Consider the following 19,038-nt stretch of genomic DNA (forward strand, 5'->3'; position numbering starts at 1 on the left):
GAGAGAATGGAAGGACGTGAACTTTGCAGCAACAGACAAGAAGAAGAGCAGTGAATGAGGATCCTCTTCTAAAAATAAGTTCCAAGAGAGGCCTTAAGATTCATCTCCCTGCCAGTCCCTGCTCCCCACAGTCTGGCAGCCCAGCTGGATATCATGCACAGCCCTGCAAAGCTGGCAAGAAAATCTCTCCGGATGGCATTGCACGGAGAAGCGGCTTTCTGGTCTGGAGTCTGAACAGAAAAGTTGGGTAAAATTCAGTTCTTGCAGAACTGAAGCAGCACATTTTGTTTTAATTTGTGGTGCAATATTTTCTTAAGTCAGTTTCAGAGAAGAGTTGCAGGAATGCTTTCTGTGAAGCTAAACAAATGCACCTCCTTTCCTTTCAGATTATTCTTCAACTATAAAGTTCCATAACTCTTCCAGAAATCAACATCTGTTTTTTGCTATCAAAATTGATACAAAAATTGTTCAGAGATGTGTCATTCAAAACACATGGAGAGTTGACTCAACCTTTACCAATTCATTGACCCATCACCATGCTTTTCTTTTTTCAGACACAGCCATTCACCTTGATTACATCTTTAACTGCATCATAGGAGTGTTTCAGAGCTGTCGTGTTATAAAATCACCCATCCAAGAATATGAAAAGAAAAGCAGTTGATAATCCCCAAAACCACTCTCTCCCCATCAGGGCAGACACTGCAAAGGTGAGGATGGATGATGCTCTGAGCCCCCCAGAAAAGGCAAACTGGTCATTTGAGCAAACAACCTGACCCCTAAAGAAGAGCCAAATGCTTCCAAGGGGGAACATGACAAGTTGTGCAGGATCTCCTGGGGTTCAGGCAGGTACAAAGCACCAGGAGACAAGCTGTTCCCGTGTTCAGCAGCAAGGAAGAGAGAGCAGTGTTTCTCCAAAGGAGACACTGGCGTGGGATAGAATATGAATCACCCAGGAGGGAATATGGAACAACTGATGTGCTGCAACGGAGTGGTACCCCCCAGACTTCAAACCCAAACTAGAAGTCTTCAGCTGTTGTTCATGTAACCACCACGAGCCAAGGCCAGAACATGAGATCTGTGAGAAGCCATGAGCAGCTCACATTGCTTGGGCTGGGTACAACCCAGAACAGCCACCACTGTGCTGCTGTTCCACCCTGCCACGGGTCTGTCACCCGACACGGCACAGCCCTGCCCCAGGAACCTGACACCCTCAGTGTGAGCACCACATTCATTCAGCAGAGCAGGAGAAAACCTGCTCAGGTTAAATGAAAGGCTGAGATAAAGGATTAGCTGGAGGATGGGAGGAAAAGGTTCTTTTTGAGTATTAGTTCTACTGACTATTTTATCTCGAGGTGTCATCACGTAAAAAAGAGCAATATCACTTTTGGCAAGCTTTAGTTTGGCAGGTAAGAATGCAAATAAGAGCACTCTAAATTGCTGATCTTGGCTGTGCTATAAAACAAAAAATAACATCCACCATTTTTAGCATCCAAGACTGCTGGCAGATGGTTCTTGCTCTGGGGCTGTAACTGAGCTGCTCAAACAAGCACAGTTTGCAGTTTGCTGCTGGGGGCTGAAAACTGGGGGAGACCCACGGCCAGCCTGGCACCAGCAGCAGGGAGAGTACATCTGCTGCAGCACCTCCACCAAGCCCCAGGAACTCAGCATCTCCTGTTCACTGCAATTACATCTCACAAAGCAGAGACAAGAAGGGTGGATTGATGCAGGAACAATTTAACTCACGAATAATATGCAAACCTATTCACCTGTGTGTAGATACCTCTGAGCTCCCTACTGCTGCTGATGGAGCAGCAGCAGCAGCTGGTATTGAAGGTCAGTGCACTCAGTTTTCCCTTTATGATTTACATATTCTCTCATCTAAATAATGATTCTCAGGGGAAAATACATTTGCAGCTGCTTTGAGTACAGTGCCAGCCCATAAGACTCGTGGTGTTTGTCACCCCGACAGGAAAAGGCTCTCAGGGGGTGTGTTGTGTCACCACTTGGTCATATTTCCTCTCCAGGTCCATTAAATGAGATAACTGCCAGTGGAGCTGGCAGCGAGCAAGCGAGGAGTAAAACTCTTTGCTCTCTCTCCAGGACCAAAGATGATGCTGAACACCAAGCAGAGGCTGGTCCAGGGCCACACTCAGATGCTCAGGCCTGCTCCATAAATCCTTCCTGCTGTACCCTACTCTTCCCTGAAGCCAGTCTCATTCTGGCATGTGCAGGAGGGTTGCAATTTCAGCTCCAATTTTGGGTAATTTTGCTTTCCAAGCACCCACCTTCCATCTGGGACAGGGAATGCCCCGAGGTCAGCCACCAGTGCTTCTTGGACCTGTCTGCTGCCCAACAGGAGCATCCCCAGGAAGGAATGATTTGACTTTAAATCTGAGCTGCTTCATCCTTGAAGATGTTCATCACTCAGCATTTTTTGGATTTCTTTGCAGCTTGCTTTTAAAGTTTGCCTCACCAGTTAAGGTCAGCCTTGCTGATGCTTGCATGGTCAGTCCTGCAAAATGCTTAATTGGCAGAAGATGGGAGCAGGAGCAATCCCAGTGCAGCTGGCAGTGGAAGCTGGACCTGACAGGAACAAGGATAATTGGACCTCTCAGGCTCCAAAACGCACACTGTTTTTTTACCAAGCTAAGTCACATTTCCAGGGGGGTCTGGGTGAGGATGTGCAGTGGTAAACACCACATCTGCCACCCCTGGGCACTTTCCCTATCACCCTGGAGGCTGGCAGGGATGGTGGAAGCTTTGGGTGGGCACTGTCCCACACTGTCCCCTAAGGCAGGGGAGTCAGGGGGAAGGGGAGGGACAGCAACCAACCTGGCTTTGCTCTCCCAGCTCCCACCATACCACACATGCCCTCCAACACTGGACACAAACCACATCCTTCCCAGTCATGTTGGTTTTGATATTTGCTGACTGCACTATACAACAGTAAAAGAGAATTATATAAGAACATCTCCTGCTGTCAGCTTTATTTAGAACCCAAAAGTTCATTTCCTTTCTCTCCAATTTAACTTTGCATTTCCAATTGTCACTGGCAGTCATTTCAACGCGGCACGGACATCACTGTATTGGAAAATAATTACAATGACAGATTTTGTTTTGCTGTGTGAGACCTTCCACTACCGAATCTAATTACTGCTGATACTTTAGGAGCTCTTCCAGCATGAGATAATTGCTGCTTTCTCTTTTTATGAGCAAGAAATAATAAGTTGTCTTTAAAGGTGAGAAATATAAACAGCAATTAAATACCATGGTTCTCCATGCCCTCTCATCAGCTGGCACTTCTCAGAAAGACAGCACAGAAGAAAGTTGGGCTTCATTTATCATTTGCCCCAATACATTGTTTGAAAGGGAGGAAATAGGAGCTCTCCTAAATGATCAATAGTGTTCTCCAGCTTAGGAAATGTGTATTTTATTATGGAGAAGCAGGAGCATCTCACAAGCAAAACAGTTTGCTCACAAGTCACAATGCTCAGCATCATCACCCAGCCCTTTGCAGGGTCTGGCCACAAGAAAAGGTGTAGGGACAGCAACAGGCTCGAGCATCAGGGGGCACAAAACCACGCTTGACTCTACCAAAACCTGCTGCTTTGGCCATCCTTCATCTCTTCCAGTGTTTATAAAAACATATATTAAATGTATAAATCTTTTAAACATCCTGCTACCCCATCAGCATGGGACCCTTGATTACAGCATCACATAGGGAGGAGATGGGGTGGAAGGAGACTGCACCATGCCTGAAGGTGTCCAAGGCCAGGCTGGGTGGGGCTTTGAGCTCCACTCGTCTACTGGAAGGTGTCCCTGCCCATGGCAAAGTGGTGGAACTTGATGAGCTTTAAGTTCCTTCCAAACCAAATGTATCCTGTTTGGACACTGGAGACGAGTTTCTCTACCACTCACAACAGCTTGTTCTCTGTTGGGTTTTATTTTCCCTTGCTTCTTTACCTGAACAAAGTGCCTGCCTTTGAATAATTCATTGATGAGGTTTGTACCACTTTGTTCACAAAATCACAGCGGGGAACAGTGCTTTTCATTAAATACTTCTTTGCCAGCTCCTCTCTGTGATGGAGTCTTGCTCTGCTTGCTCCCTTGCCAAAAATCTGCCAGGCAGGGAAGAGCAGTGCACCCCACAGGCTGATAAAATGAGGGGATGGGAGGATGCTGGGGCAGCATTCCCTCGACTGGCTTGGAAAATGTCTGCATTTGAGATGAAGTGTTGTGATCCTTCAGTGTCACGGGAGGAAGGTGACTTCAGTGCTCCAGATCTCCTTGTTTCTCTCCACAAAATCATGATGGAAGTGACCAGCTCAGGTTTAGGTAAATGACCTTGACCTGTTGCAATTAAGGCAGATGAATCCTGCCACAATTTGCTAAATCAAGGAGGGATAAAGGTGTTCTTCTTAGGAGTGGACTGGGATTATGAATAACCGCCCTACTTCTGCTGCAGATGTCTCATGCAAGGTAATACCCAAATGCTCAGATGCCTAATTTATAAGCAGGGAATAGACCATCTTCCTCTTGCAAAATATTAGGAAGAGTTAGTCATTTATATTCACATCACATGAAAAAGCAGTGGTGGAAGGCATCACGAACAGCAAGCTGGAATGAATTACTAAAACCTCTATTGGCATGTTAACATTTATTTGAAATACGTAGTTGGCAAACCTGATGGTCATGAAAATTGCTAATAATGAATATAAATGAGACATGAACAGACACAGAAACTTAATTGTAAAAAATGAACTATTACTCTTGTCCTGATTTTTTTCACCCTTTCATAATGTTGATAAAAAAATCACTAACACTTCAGACAGATCAGTGCTTGGCCAAAGACTTTTGTCTTTAATTTATTATGGCAAGACATCAACATCTTAAATATGTGCCTTCACCTTCCATATTGCCTTCCTCACAAACATCAAAAGGGATGGATTTCGATTAAGCAAGGAAATAAGGCTCTTTACTCAGCAGCAAGAGGGGAGAGAAATTTGCTATTTCCCATTCTAACCCCTAAAACTTCTTATCATTGTCACTTCTTTAATGTGGAGTAATTTGAGTTTCTCCTTTAGCTTCAAAGATAAATGGAAGGAAGATTTCAATCTGGATTGCTTGCAGGAGGGCTGTAGTTGGATTGGGAAGTCCTTACAACTCGTTTCTCCTTGGCTTGGTCCTCAGCATACCACCTTACTGCTCACCAGTGAAGAGGAAAAATGCTTTCTATTCATCGTGGCACAAAAGAACAATGCAAATGCGGTTGAAGGTGGAAGTGGGAGAAAGGATTGATTGTCCTGAGGCAATAAATATCATTGATACAGCCCAGTTGCACTATTAAGTGGTATGGAAAGACAGGAAAATTATTTCAAAGGAACTAAACCTCTATGAACACTTCTCTCATCCTGGTAAGACAACAAATGAGCGGTGCACCTCTCTGCAGGGATGTTTATATGGTACATCAGCTCAGATTTTCTAGGTATTCATAAATGAACTTCAATATGCTTCTTGATCACTGTCAGTGTCTATAATAGTCCAGTATCATTAATATACATGATGGATTTTTTTAAGACTTAGGGCTACTTTGCACTTGTAAAACAGGGCATTATATCTCAGTTTTGGTGCTTGCATGATTCTTCTGTGGTCCTTCAAACACACAGCCCTCTAGTTTCTAATACAGCAGCTTCATACATGAGCAACTGTATTTGGAAAGCAGGATGCCTTCCAAGATGGAAGCTGGATTTAAAGGCAGCTCTATCATGTGAAGTTTCTAAAAGCCCTGTCAGTGATGCTAACAGCAACTCATGCATTCAAAATCCCACCCCAGAGACCAAGAGGCCACGCTGTCTGCAGAGCAGGAGCACACAGCACTGCTGAAGAGGATGAGGACCTTTCAGATTTATGTGCTCTTTAATGCGACATTTACAGTGCTCACTCTGTGCCTGTGAAACTCGAGGTGCAGGAAGGAGAACTCACCCGTTTGGTGTAGTCCATGGCCTTCAGGATGGAGAGGTTCAGCATCTCCAGGGAGGCCAAAACATCTTCATAGTCTCCCATATGGTCAGCAAAATAGTCTGGGAAAACCAAGAGAAACATGATGGGAACATGTTAATGTAACTTGAGGCCACACAGCACAGCAAGATTTACTATTGGTGGTAAGATAAACCTGAGAGGATGGTTCCAGGTATATTTTTATACTCTTTATCTTCAGTCAAAGTCAGAATTTGTCCTGAAGGGATGGGAAGTGGTGTGATTCCCATGAAGTTTGGGACCATTGCAAAAAGGAGATGTAAGACCCAGTAATTCCCACTGAAAAGAATTCATCAGGGTCTTTATTTCTACACCTACTTCTGCATTTGATTTTATATGGTCTCTCTCCCTCCTACTGCTGGCACGGAGGGAGAAGTCTCAGAAGAAATCCCCCTTGACATTCTTTGCCACTCAAAGCATCCAAATACTTCCCCGGTTCACCCCAATTCATATGAGCTGAGACTGGCCTTACATCGTTCCCTACATTCCTATCACATTTGCACCTCAACCCACCATCACAGGTTGAATAGGCTTCTGGGAGTAAAATATGCCTTGAAAGGAAGAGAACAGAGCTGCAAGCTGGGCCCGAAATCACGTGTTCTCCACAGAGAAGGAGCCACACTTTCTCTGTGCCATCCTTATCCTTCCCCTGTTTCTGGTGAGTGACACAGAGCACAGCAAAAAGCTGCTCCTTAAAAGCTGCCGGGGCCATTCCTCAGCACTAGGACATGGAGCTTCACACTGAGGTGACATCTCTGTGGAGTGCAGAGACTTCAGGAAACAACCCCACTAATTAGGTTTTCTTGGCTTAATTAGAAGTGCCTATAGCTATTTACAGTCTGAGAACATATCCAAAGGGAAGAAGATTTTGGCAGAAACCAGAATGTCACAGCGTGTCTGACAGCAGCTGTTCCACGATAAGCCAAACAGCTTATTCTCATTGCAGCGTGTTTGTTTGTGTTTTCCTTCCTACCTGGAAAAGAAAAATCGAGCAGGGCTGAAAGGTAAAGACATTTTCTAAGTCCTGAAACAACAAGCTGGACCCATCCATCTCAGGAGAAATGAGCTGTTGTGGGCACAGCACAGCCCTTGACACTGACCAAGGGGCACATGGGAGGAGAACAGAGTTGACTTTAACAAAGTATTCAGCTCTGCTGCTTTAGTGTTATTCATTCGTGCAAAGCTGCAGGGCTCAAGAAATGCCTTTTAAGATACTCTCAACATCTTATAATACACAACTCATTTCAAGAGAGACACCACAGCTCCCATTTAGACAAACTGGGGGTTTATGTTTAATACTTAGAAGAGAAGCAAGCAAATAAATCACAGGCAAGGGCAGGTATTCAGCAGATAACAGATCTAGGCAGGAACTTGTGCTGATTGATCCTTTCTCTGGCTTCCCCCAGCTTTCCACAGGAGGTGATGGTTTATCTCCCCTCTGTCCTGGCAGCTTCACCCCTGGGAGAGGCAGCGAGATGGGATCACGCTGGGTGACAGCCACGTAATTTTCTGATTTTATCAGAGTGATGGAGAAAGCCAATTGGGGTCAAACAATGCCATTGGTACCGCTGGATTTCCTGGCAAAGTTGATGGTGCAAGCTGTGGGGGTTTGATTTCTTGGGTCAGCTGGCAAGGAGACCCAGTGCAATAAGAATGGAGTGACAGGAACAAGCCCATCATATCATCAGCAGACCAAAAGGATTTTATGGAAATCTTCGTTTCTTGCATACCCAAACAAGGACAAGCAGGAATAATCAGTGGAAAGGGGAAATGTTGCTGCTTTTGCTGCCAGCTTGGATGCTCAAAATGGTGTGGGCAGGGGTTGAGTACACCAGCAGAGAGAAACCCTGGACAATGTCCTGGTGCAGACACACCTATGGACAGAGAGGTCTTTAAAGGATCAGGATGAGCAGTAACTGCCTGGTGCTGGCACAGGCACCCAGTAACCCCATCTCTGTCTGCACAACCCACTCCCAGACAGACTTCCAAAGGCTATAATTAGTGGCAAAGTGATGAAGGTAAATGGTGAAGACCTGCTGAGGTGATTTTATATGTTCTGCATCCTGGCACAGGAGGGGAGGAGAAGAGGTGGATGAGCTCTCTGCAAGGCCACATGCCTCTCTCCCTATTTCCTCCCAAAAAGCTGGGGTGAAGGAAACATTTCCAAATAACAAGCATCCATAGCAAAATACACCTGAGTGAGCAGCTTGAGTCACCTCCTAGTGAGGCAAAGCCCTTCAGAAATCCCAGCAGGAAATATTCTCTTTCTGGTCAAGGTGTGGGACAAAATATTATCACAGATTTTCTGTTCAGCCTTTAATTTTGGCAAGCTGTGGGAGGTACAGCACCTCTCAGGCAGCCTGCTGGGAAACATGAAGGCTGGCCTAGGGAGAAACATGTTACAGGTATTGCAGAGGGAGATGGGTTTTTTGAACTTCAGAGCGAAGCTGGAAGCCATGACATCTCCAGAAATTAAACTCCCGCTTGTTATTGAACGGGATCCATGTGCTTCACTTAGCTCTGACCCCATTTGTGCTGCAAGAAAATGAAAAAAGTTTTGCCAATTTTCCTGTGGAATAAGGGGCAGAGCAGCAGCAGGGCTGAGATCCCCCAGCTCCACAGCTGCCACAGCACTGCAAGCTCTGTACTGGGTTTCACACACCCTTCGAAGGCCCTCGTGCACACAGTGATTGCTTTTGCCCAAAAAGAGGGACTGCACTCACCACACAGCTCCTTGGTGTCCACATTGCTGGAAGAGGGGGAGAAGGAGGCAGGAGAGGAAGCAGAAAAAAAAGAGAGAGAGAGAAAGACAGTTTTAATGTACAGGACAGATGAAGGCTACAGGTAGAATTCCCATGGGCTTAACTCCAGATGCCCTCCTGCAACATCCCCCTCCCCCTCAGCATCCCCCAGCCACCAGTGGGGACAGCCTGTGGAGAAGAGAAGGGTTTGTGCCACTCAGAGCAACTTCAGCATCTGTGCAGCTGGAATAGGTTCACAAGTTGTTTTGGCTATTGCCTGAGGGGAAAATGGGTACTTGTACATCCCCCACCACAGGGAGACCTTTGTCCAAGGAAGACCCAGCACACCTGGCACATCAACTCCTCTGACTTCCTTACAAACATCCAGCCTGGCAACACCCTGGTGAGGCACTCGATATGGCACAGGAATGTGTTTGTTCCCATTTACTCAGAATAAAAATTTGCAAAATGTACTTTTCTTGATGGACCAATTCTCCTAATTCTGTCCTTACGAAGCAGCTCTTGCCTGGGACTCTCTCCAGACAAAATTGCATGATTACTTCTTAACACATGAACACTTAGTTTACATAACAACATCTCAACAGACAACCTGCTTGGGAAATAAAGATTGCTGCTAATCTCTCTGTGCCTCCTATTCCCACACAATCATTAGTGCCATTCAAGGACTGGAACAATCTCTTAATAGAATTATATTTTATCAATCCACTTATATCCTGGAATATAAATATCTTTATATCTTTAACTAAACTCATCCCTGCTCTGTCTAACCTGCCAGCATAAGTGGATTAGGGGTTTCACTGACAGCATCCTCCTGCAGCCCTGCCTTGATGTCCAAATCAAGGCAAACACAAATGTCTCGAGCTCGTGAGAAAAAGCACGAGGTGCTGAATCACACCCCCTTTTGGGTAAGCGATGCCTGTCATGGTGTAAAGAAGTCACCTCTTGTCTCGAGTGCAGGACACTGGTGGTGCAGGACACACCTGCAGGGGTGGCTGCTGTGGCAGGGTGGGCAGCACACGCCTCTCTCTGCAAAATGAGCTTTTGCACTACTTTATCTTCATTCTCTTGGAGACTTATCATCTTCCTCAAACCCTGGAATTACTTCCCTGAGTCCTACAAAAGCCTCTGGGAATGCTGTGGGCTCAGCTTCCCTGACTAGGTGTTCTCATGGCCAAATCCACTGAATACACAGATACAAAACGCTGTGCAACAGAGTCACTCCTGATCCCAGGAGCTTTGGCAGAGCACAGCACTTTGGCAGCAAGTGACTGCCAGCACGGAGCTTCAGCAATGCAGCAGCAGAGGAATTCAGGTGAGACCCCCAGCAGATGCATTTCCAGCGCTGGCACAGCCTCAGGACCACAGCTGGTTGTTCACCAAAGCTCTCTCAGCACACAGCCTGGGAAGTCAAATGCTGCTTTCAGTCACATGCATAAGAGTAGCTTTTACATCAGCATCACCCACGAAGTGTTTCAATAATATCTTTCAGAAGACAGTTATTGTTTATAAACACCTACTGACGTGGTTATGGGTTTGCAGCTAGGGCATGTTACTGAGAAAAAAACCAACCTATTATTGTATTCCCTGTGATTCTGCATTGTAATAATTGATCTGCTGCTGCCAAAATTGGTCTTTTATTTCCTCACATCTTGCCAGTGTAAGATTTAACTTAATTGTGCTTGAATGTTAACTCGGCTGAGAAGTTGCTTTTAATTTTAAGTCATCTTGCCTTCAGAATAAGCCTAATGAAAGAAATTACTGAAGCCACAAGCTGACTTAATAAGAAATATGATAATGTTCAGATGAAAAACTGTAAGGAGAAATCAATGGGTACTTGAGCAGGCTGCTTCCATCCCCCAGGAGTTTGCCTGCTGGGAACATCGCTGACACAGAGCCACATCCCCACCGCTGTTACAGGGGGGTTTCTGGCCCAGCTTGGGAGCTGCACAGCACAAGCCATGTGCAACACCTGGCTACAAAACAATTTACAAGCTGATCTGGTGGTTTAATGCTTCAGTATCTAACCCCCACCATGGGTTATACCAGTAGGGATTTTTATTATGCAGATATTCAGGAACTGGGGTTCAGGCCTTGTGAAATGGGAGGTTCTGGCTCCTGACGAGCTCCCTTGTCATCCCCAACCCTTCATCCCAGAGCTGCCGTTCAGAGGGTATTTTTGGAGCAATCACATATCACAAAACCCTTCAGCAGAATAATATTTAGGTGAGCATTAGTTACCAATTTTTTTTCAGGTGCCAAACATTCAACATTCCTGTTTACAACAATAAGTTAAAAAGAAAAATCACAAGTTGTTCTCATGTTTCCAGGAAAAAAATGAAAGAAGCCTTTCAAGTACCAGAACACTTGGCTGTGAATTAGCTTTTGATTTTTTTTGTTGCATCAATAATATGACTAATTCAGGAGCTTATTGAAGCCGTAACCCAACTAACTAAGCAGAATGTAATGAAGTTTAAGTAGAAATGAAAGAATTATTAAAGCTTTCTGTCGTACAATTTTTTCTGCAAAGTAGAGACCATATCTATCTGATCTCATTCCAAAACAAAAGTCTGCCTTTCAAAGGAGAAAAAAAAAAATCAAGAAAATCCAAGTCTTTTTGAAAATCCAGGCCTTTTCTCTATTTGCCAACCAATGAGGCTCTAGCATGGAGCAGCACAACCCTGCATCCCCAGTCTTGCTGGGGATGTGCACCCTTTGAGGTTACCTTCCAAGGCAAAGATATACTTTGGAGATCCTCCATTTGCCATTTGGGACCTAATTGCTCCAACAGAAGTAGGAAGCAAACACAAGAGCTCAGATTTCAACCTAGATCACCTTCTGAAAAGGCAGAGCCCAAGCCATGAACTACTTTGGCCACAAAAAAGGACTGTTTATTGCTCACCACTCCCTCCATTTAAATACACTGGGATCATTTGACCAGATAAACATACTGGCAATGGGGAAATAGTTTTCTCTCCTGGTTCATATCCAACTATTTCAAAGAAAAAGAAAAGACCTCTAAGCATGATACTCCTCCTGTGTAAGCAGGAGTTTAAAGAGCAATGACCATGCTGAGAGCATCCCCTCAGTGGGATTAATTAAGTGAACTTGCCCAGGGAGTAATTACTGATGCATGACTCGTAGGAGCAAGAGGCTGCCCAGAGTAATGGCTGTGCCTCCCGCATACTCCAAAAAGAAATACATTTCTCCCCACAAAGCCCCACCCAGAGTTAAACTGTGGTTTGATGAGCACTAGAGCTAACGAGGACCCCTGGGAAGTCACATCTTTCCCTTGCCATGTCCCTGGTTGCAGATTGTCTGTGGACAGGCTTTTAACAGAGCTGTCCTGTACTGACTCTGCTGCTTTTCCATCAGTTTGTAAATCTTTTTTATTCCTGTACCCACCTTTCTTGAAACATGATGCCATCTTTGAGACTTTATCCCAGGAAGCAGCACCTTCAGGCAGAGGACCTGTGTCCAGCAGGTGTCCAACAGCCCAAGGATTATGGCCTCAAGCTGAGCATCCCAGCAGCCAGACCTCTGGGTGGGTGATGGTACCATGCAACATCCAGGTCTTGGGTCAGAACATCCAACTAATCGATCCAGATCCAGCCTAACACTTTGCTAAAGCAAATCAGTGTTTTCCACCAGGAAAATGAAATATTTCTGGAAATTCCCCGTGATGATTATTTGGATTAGCTCTTAATAAGCAAGCCCAGGGGAGCACAGCACAGGAGGGGGTTACCCAGAGAACATCCCAGGAGGTCTCAGCATGGCAAAGTCAGGGATGTCCTGGTCCAGTGCTGCTGCTGACCTGCAGAGGTTCCTTCCAACAAACACAGCCAGGAGTCTGCAATCCAGCCTCTCTCCCTCTCTTTCCCAGCATCTCCCTGCCTCCCTAAGTCTGATGTGCTGTCATTAACATATTTTTCCAGACTTCGAATAAAGAGAGGAGAGAAAAAGTTATCTCAGACTGAAAAAGATAATGTGGAGGAGCGGGGCATGAAATTCTCTTCCTGGGTTTCAGCTCAGCCAAAGGAAAGGTGTCCCAGTCACTCCCAACAGGCAGTACAATCAAAAACATAATGGGAATTCAGAAGTTGCAAATACATCAAAGTCTCATCTTCATGTTTCTCATGCAAATATCTGCCTGGATGTGCTGCTCAAATGCTGCTCGGTGCCCGATCAGCTTCAGCTGAAGATAACAACCCTTTTCCTTGGGCAGATGAAAGGTTTGCATCAGCAGCCACACGGCTTAGTCACTTCACCAGCACAGAAAATGGATGGTTCCTTCCTGAAATCACGTTCTACTTTTATTTCCATCTTTTATTTGCAGCTTTGGGTTTGCCACAAGGCTTCAAACGAGCACGGAAACAAATTATCCTCTAGCATTAGCCACCTGCAGAACTCATTTTCATTTAGGAAAGACTAAAAAACAACAAGTGCAGATGGAAAATATTATTGTATCTGATGAAAAGGCTTCTAGTCCCATCAGCAACAGTGCTGTGGTATCTCAACACCTCAGAAGTGGCAAATATGCATCCAGATGCCTACTAAGGGGTCACAGATGGTCACTTCTGATCATTAGTTTCTGACTCAATGAAATATTTTTTACACAAGCCCCACAGAGAGAGAAATTATTCCAGGCAGAGCATGAGAAATACCAAATACTGGATGCCAGCCAGGAGCTGAATAACTTTAATTCTAAAGAATTAAACCACTTTCCAAGCCCATCTTGTATCTTCTGGTGAATCCTGGTAAATCCTTCCCAAGACCAATCCAAGTACCTCCCCTTTACCCATCTGCTTGCTTAAAAAAACCCCCAAACCACTCTTATGGTATGACTTAAAAAAGGACTTCCAAAGTCTGGTGTGCCACATTGCAAAGAAACAGCAGAAACCATATGCCAAGGCTGTCCACAACCAGAAGGACATCCAGCCACCTGCAGCTTCGAAAGACACAGGCAGAGAAGGATTCAGAACATGTATCAGGTTTGTCTTTAATTGCTTTAGCTGTGGCAAACTGGCAGTTGGGGCTCTGCTGCCTACCTGGCTTTACTTTAAGGATGGTCTTTTTCTGCTGCCAAATGTCCCTGTTTCTTGCATGACATACTGGTGCAGGCACTATTGCCCTGCTCTGTATTCAGTACAGCAATAAACAGAGTGAGCAGTGAGCCTGAAATAACCCAGCAGGTATTTTCTTTTTCCAGCAGGGCAGAAAGTACCACATGTTTGAACTCCCAGAGTGGATGGAGAAGAGCCATGAGGCAAGAGATGGCACAGGGGTTATCATTTACTCCAGAGGTTTCTCCCAAAATCCACATTATATGAAAGAGGAAAAGTTTTGCAGAGTGCACATGGATCACCACCTAACCAGGACACTTCCAGCACTGAAGCACAATGATTTAGATGATAACACCTGTGGAGAACAGCTCCCATGGGGGCTCCTGCAGGGGAGAAAAATGCTGCCTTCTCTAAAGCAAAACTAACAACTTTATTTTCCCTTAGCATATGCTCCATCACTGAGCACCTGGTGAGCACAGTAAGGGCCTCTGAAAGCCCAGCAACAAAACATGTTTTTCTCTAAAGCCCTGATAGCACAGAGGAAAAAAAATAGGGACAAAGAATTGCCCAGAAATACAGAGAAGCAAAAGGAGGATTTTGTATGAAGTTTTCACATATAAACTTTGATTACAGTCTCATCACCTGTGGTGCAAGTTTGGGGTTTATAACACATTCTGCAAACTTTGAGAGATGGTCTCTTTCCTCCTACCTGCCCTTGCTATAAAACAGGATTTTCACTCACCATTTGAAGGCTGAAGTCTAGTGTCCCCCAAGGATGTTCTGCTCACCTAAACCTGGGGCTGGGTTCCTTCCTGTTCGTTGCACATCTTTCCTTGGGATTTAGGCAGATGAGGATCAAGACAGGGACAGTTTTGCTTCTTTCCACACTGTGTGACGAGCGTGGCTCTCTGCTCAGCAAGACAGAAGGTGAGCAGCACTGGGGCTGCACAGCACACCGTCATTCAGGTCCACTGGATAGTAATGTTTCAGTATTTAATACATTTTAATAGTAATATTTTCACATGGCTTTCTCTGCAGCTTCTTGCCTTTATAAGCCATCTGGGTTCTCATTAATTGAGACACTGCCCAGATCCACTTTCCAAACCACACGCCCACGTTCATTGGAAATGCTGGTGCCCAGAGCTGTGAGCTCTGCGCCGAGTGCTCTCCTCTGGAGCACCAGGGCAGCAGAGCCTTCATTAAAAGCCAGTAATATGGAAAACACTGATTTTTCAAGGTAAACTGAACTGACCTTCAATACAAACAAGCACAGTAAACCTGGTAGGCTCAGGATAAAACACGGTCCTTTGTTCATCCTGCTTCAAGGCTGTTCCCTCCCTACAGAACAAGACCCTGTGAAGCTTCTGCAGAGTCACACAGGGAGTCCACAGTGGAATTGCTCTGCCTGTAGAAGCACAGAGAGAAACCAGGAGGTCTCAGTTCCCTGCTGAGCACTGGCAGGCAGGGCTCCCCCTGCCCAAGCCAGACAAAAAGCATCTCAGATACCCACATCTGTGGTTTCAGCATCACCAAAGATGCTCTTTTCAGTGATCTTCTGCTATGATGGGGGAGATCAGCAGAAGATCTTTACTACCTTCTCCTCCCCCTTGATATGGAAGCCTCATGGCAGATCTCTGAGTGTGTCTGGTAGCTCTCCTGGGGACAGCCACACCCCTCAACAAAGGGCCTCAGCACCCTACAGCCACTGCACAGCCCAACCTGCAGGGTTTACAGGCAGACCTGCCCACTGGCATCCTTCCCACCGTGCCAGAGCCTGAGTTTAGCTCAGAAGTGCTTTCATACACCCACAGTAAGGTGCCTCTTTTACAAATCCTGCTCCAGATCTGATTGCAAAAGAAAAGGGGGAGGGTGGGGGGGAGGGAAGGGTGGTTAGCACTGAACACTGACTCCTAATTGATACGTCATGAGGCTGAACTTCCCAGATGGGTGGCACACTTTGGGGCAAAAATGCCTGGATCTGCTCCAAAAAAGCCTGTGATACAGAGCACAGATGCCCTGCAGAAAGGCAGTTGCCATAGCACTCCACACGAGCAGTAATTAGGGATGTGATGAGAAGATGTCTGTTCTCTAGCCAGTGACCTGCAAATACAGTTGCATTCATCTTGTAGCAGTAATAAACGTTATAAAAATGACATGAGGAGGCTACTGAACTTGCTAAATACAATCCCTGAAGTCCCAAACCATCCAAGGGCAAGTGTAGATGCAGCAGCTGAAGGTGCCTCTGCCCACTGTGACCTCATTAGCTCAGCTGGTCAGAGCATGGTGCTGATAACACCAAGCTTGTGAGTTTGATCCTCAAAGAGACCATTCACAGAGGAGCTGGACTCAATAATCCCTGTGGATCCCTTCCAACGCAGAATATCCTGTGAAATCTCAGGTGCGGGTCTTCTTTTGGATTCATCCCCACTTCTTCTTGCAGAACCCCTTACTTCCACCCCAGTTTTACACTCATCACAGTCTTCAAGGAAAGGGTTTTGGTGTGGGTTTTCCTGGCTTTGAAAAATGGGGAAACTCTTCTGCAATGACAGCTCATGTTCTCTCAGAGGCTCCCAGGGGTGACCCTGCTGACCCCATGGAACCTGGACCATGTGCCTGCTCCATACACACACGCTGGGCTTGGTGTGCCTGTGGTGTGCTCACAGGAATATTCCTGCTTTTGCTTGTGCAGCTGATAAAACCAGAATGGGCACTTTGTCAGGGCGAGTGGGGTGGATTAGACACTGCTTTTTGCAGCACAACTCAGCTTCCATTTCCTTTCAGGGACTCAATATTTACCATAAAGATGAAGGCCATCACAACATAACACATTATTTGCTAGTTTCACATTTTCAAAGATTGCTGCTGTATTTCAAGGCCGGTTCAGCTCCTCACTCCCTTGGCATACTGATGCATTCTGCAGCCACAGACACTTATGAAGCACTGGTCACAGTAAGCCAAGCCTCCAAGTAACCCAATTGCCTCTGTACAGCAACAGGTTGGTGTCAGAAACAGCCCAGTGAAGACCCCGGCTGCCTCTCCACCATTCTCAGAAAGTCCCAAGCTTCAAACCCTCCCTGACACAGACCAGATGCTTTCTTTCATCAGTAGTTTCAAGACAACCAAAACAACATTTTCTATGTGGTGAAGTGTTTGACAGAACAAAACACACGGCTCTAATCATCAAGGGCAGCAGGAAAAGTGACTGAATATGGATAAAAATGAAACAGTGGTCTGGATGCTGTTGAAAAGCACGCTCAAAGCTCTTGCTAGTTAAAAGAGAAATAAATGTCATTTTTAAAAAAGACAGCAGCAGTAAACTGGCACCTGTGAAGTACCAGACATTTGTTAGTTCATTCATCAGGAACTGCAATATGGCACTTCAGGCTGCCAGTCGGTGCCACACCCTCCTGCTTTGCCACACAGCTCCAGAACTGGGGTTTGGGTACCACCAATGAACCAAGCTCAGCATCCGTGAGGCTCTGCCCTTCCTGCCCTATGACTTCTAGAAAATAACGTCCAAAATGCAGCATCAAGGGACAATTTTCCACAGAGGCCTGATCATGAACCCAAATCCCTGGACTCTGGGGAGTGCAGGAGAAGCCCAAGGCAGAGCAGTCCCACTGCTGCCCTTCACAAAACCTCTCACCTCACTGCCCGTGGCTGGGGCACCACAGCCTTCTGCAACTCCACTGTGGGCAAGGGGAGGGATTTTCCCCCTTCCATATCCAGTTGGGACCACCCAGGATCTGTATGTTAAGAGCAAAGATTGGTGGAGTTGTTTCTGCCCAAGGAAGAAAATTTTGGGTGGATTAAGGCAATGTCCTCTTGCATCATTCCCTGTACCTGGTAAAACCATTCCATGATTTGCTGTCACAGTTGGCCAGAACCTCTAACCACTCACTCACAAAGAAAAATCTCTTGAAAAGCTCACAAAAACTCTGAACAAGATGATAACACAAAAAACCTGTTGCTAACAGCACAGTTAATATCCTGAAAAATATATCAATGCAGCACACTAATTTACTAAGCTTAATCCAATGGTTTCTAAGCACAGTCACCACCTTCAGTAAAACAGACATTTCGTACAGTACGAAACATTTTCAACTCTCTGCATGTGCCAAATTCCTAATAAATTACATGGAAACCCTCCTTTTTTTTTTTTTTTATGGATGACTTTTTCTTGAAAAATATCACTCTGCCCACAAGTGCACCAAAGAAAAGAGAAGGCAGGTTTAATTACAGCCTGCAAGTAACTTAGGTAGGAGGGATGCTAGGAGGGATGGCACTTTCAAATTTATTAAATTGCTGATTACTGTATTGATTATCTTCATCGCCTGACAGCGCCAGGCAAAACTGGGACTGTCGTCCTTGGAAGGATGGGCTGGACACGTCATGGTCAGCACAGAGGCAGCACAGGCAACTTCTTTGCTCTCAGGGTCTCTCAGGGTCCCCACCAGCTCCATTTTGGAAATGTAGCATGATTTTCTGGGATATTATCATCATGTTGCATTGAAATAGCTGATTACTTAATTTTGACGTCCTGGTCCCATGGAGCGTCTTCAGCCTGCATCCTGCAGCACAGCCTGCTTGTAAACCCAGCTCTTCATCTCCCAAAAAGCATTTCAAGAGCAGTAAATACAGCAGTTAACGGCACATCAATTTTGCTGTCAGGCTTGTTCAAAGTGATCAGCCTCAAGACAGACTTTTAAATGCCAGATGTTTACGGTGCATTTGGACTGCTGTGAACGTAAACTCTTTTACAGGGATAGTTGCAGTAACTATTTCGGTTTTGTGCAACATGGGTTCCCTTTTTGCAGAAAAATATCAAATAAGTATCAGGAAGGAAAAGAATGGTTTCAGCCTGTGATGCTCATTCACAAAATCACGGCGTAGCCCTCCTGTTGTGGAGTGCTCAGTAAAGTGCATTAAAAACCAAAGGAACAGAAAGTTGTCCGGAAGGGCTCCCACCCACTGCTCAGGGAACTACTGAGAGTTTTTTCCAGCCTGGCCAGCAAAAAAGCAGCAACAAAATCAACAGCATTACGGAGCGATGCGAGCACTCGGGCAGGGCTGCTGCCCCCCGGCACACAGGGAGCGATCCTGCCGTGCCCGGCACACAGGGAGCGATCCTGCTGCACCCCGGCACACAGGGAGCGATCCTAGATCGGCCGAGCGGCTCA

At 45.7% G+C, this 19,038-nt stretch overlaps 1 protein-coding gene across 1 annotated transcript in view; it reads right to left on the bottom strand.

Moving 5' to 3' along the window:
* The window catches only part of NECAB2 (N-terminal EF-hand calcium binding protein 2), a 92,346-nt gene that overhangs the window by 10,762 nt on the left and 62,546 nt on the right, over positions 1-19,038 (bottom strand). The window contains exons 5-6 of the mRNA XM_017740820.1: positions 8,760-8,785; positions 5,983-6,080 (exon numbers count right to left, since the gene is read on the bottom strand). Of these exons, the coding sequence (XP_017596309.1) occupies positions 5,983-6,080; positions 8,760-8,785 (124 nt within the window). The remainder of the gene's footprint in view (positions 1-5,982; positions 6,081-8,759; positions 8,786-19,038) is intronic.

Source organism: Corvus brachyrhynchos, unplaced genomic scaffold (genome assembly GCF_000691975.1).
Source record: "Corvus brachyrhynchos isolate BGI_N302 unplaced genomic scaffold, ASM69197v1 scaffold26, whole genome shotgun sequence".
NCBI lineage: Eukaryota > Metazoa > Chordata > Aves > Passeriformes > Corvidae > Corvus > Corvus brachyrhynchos.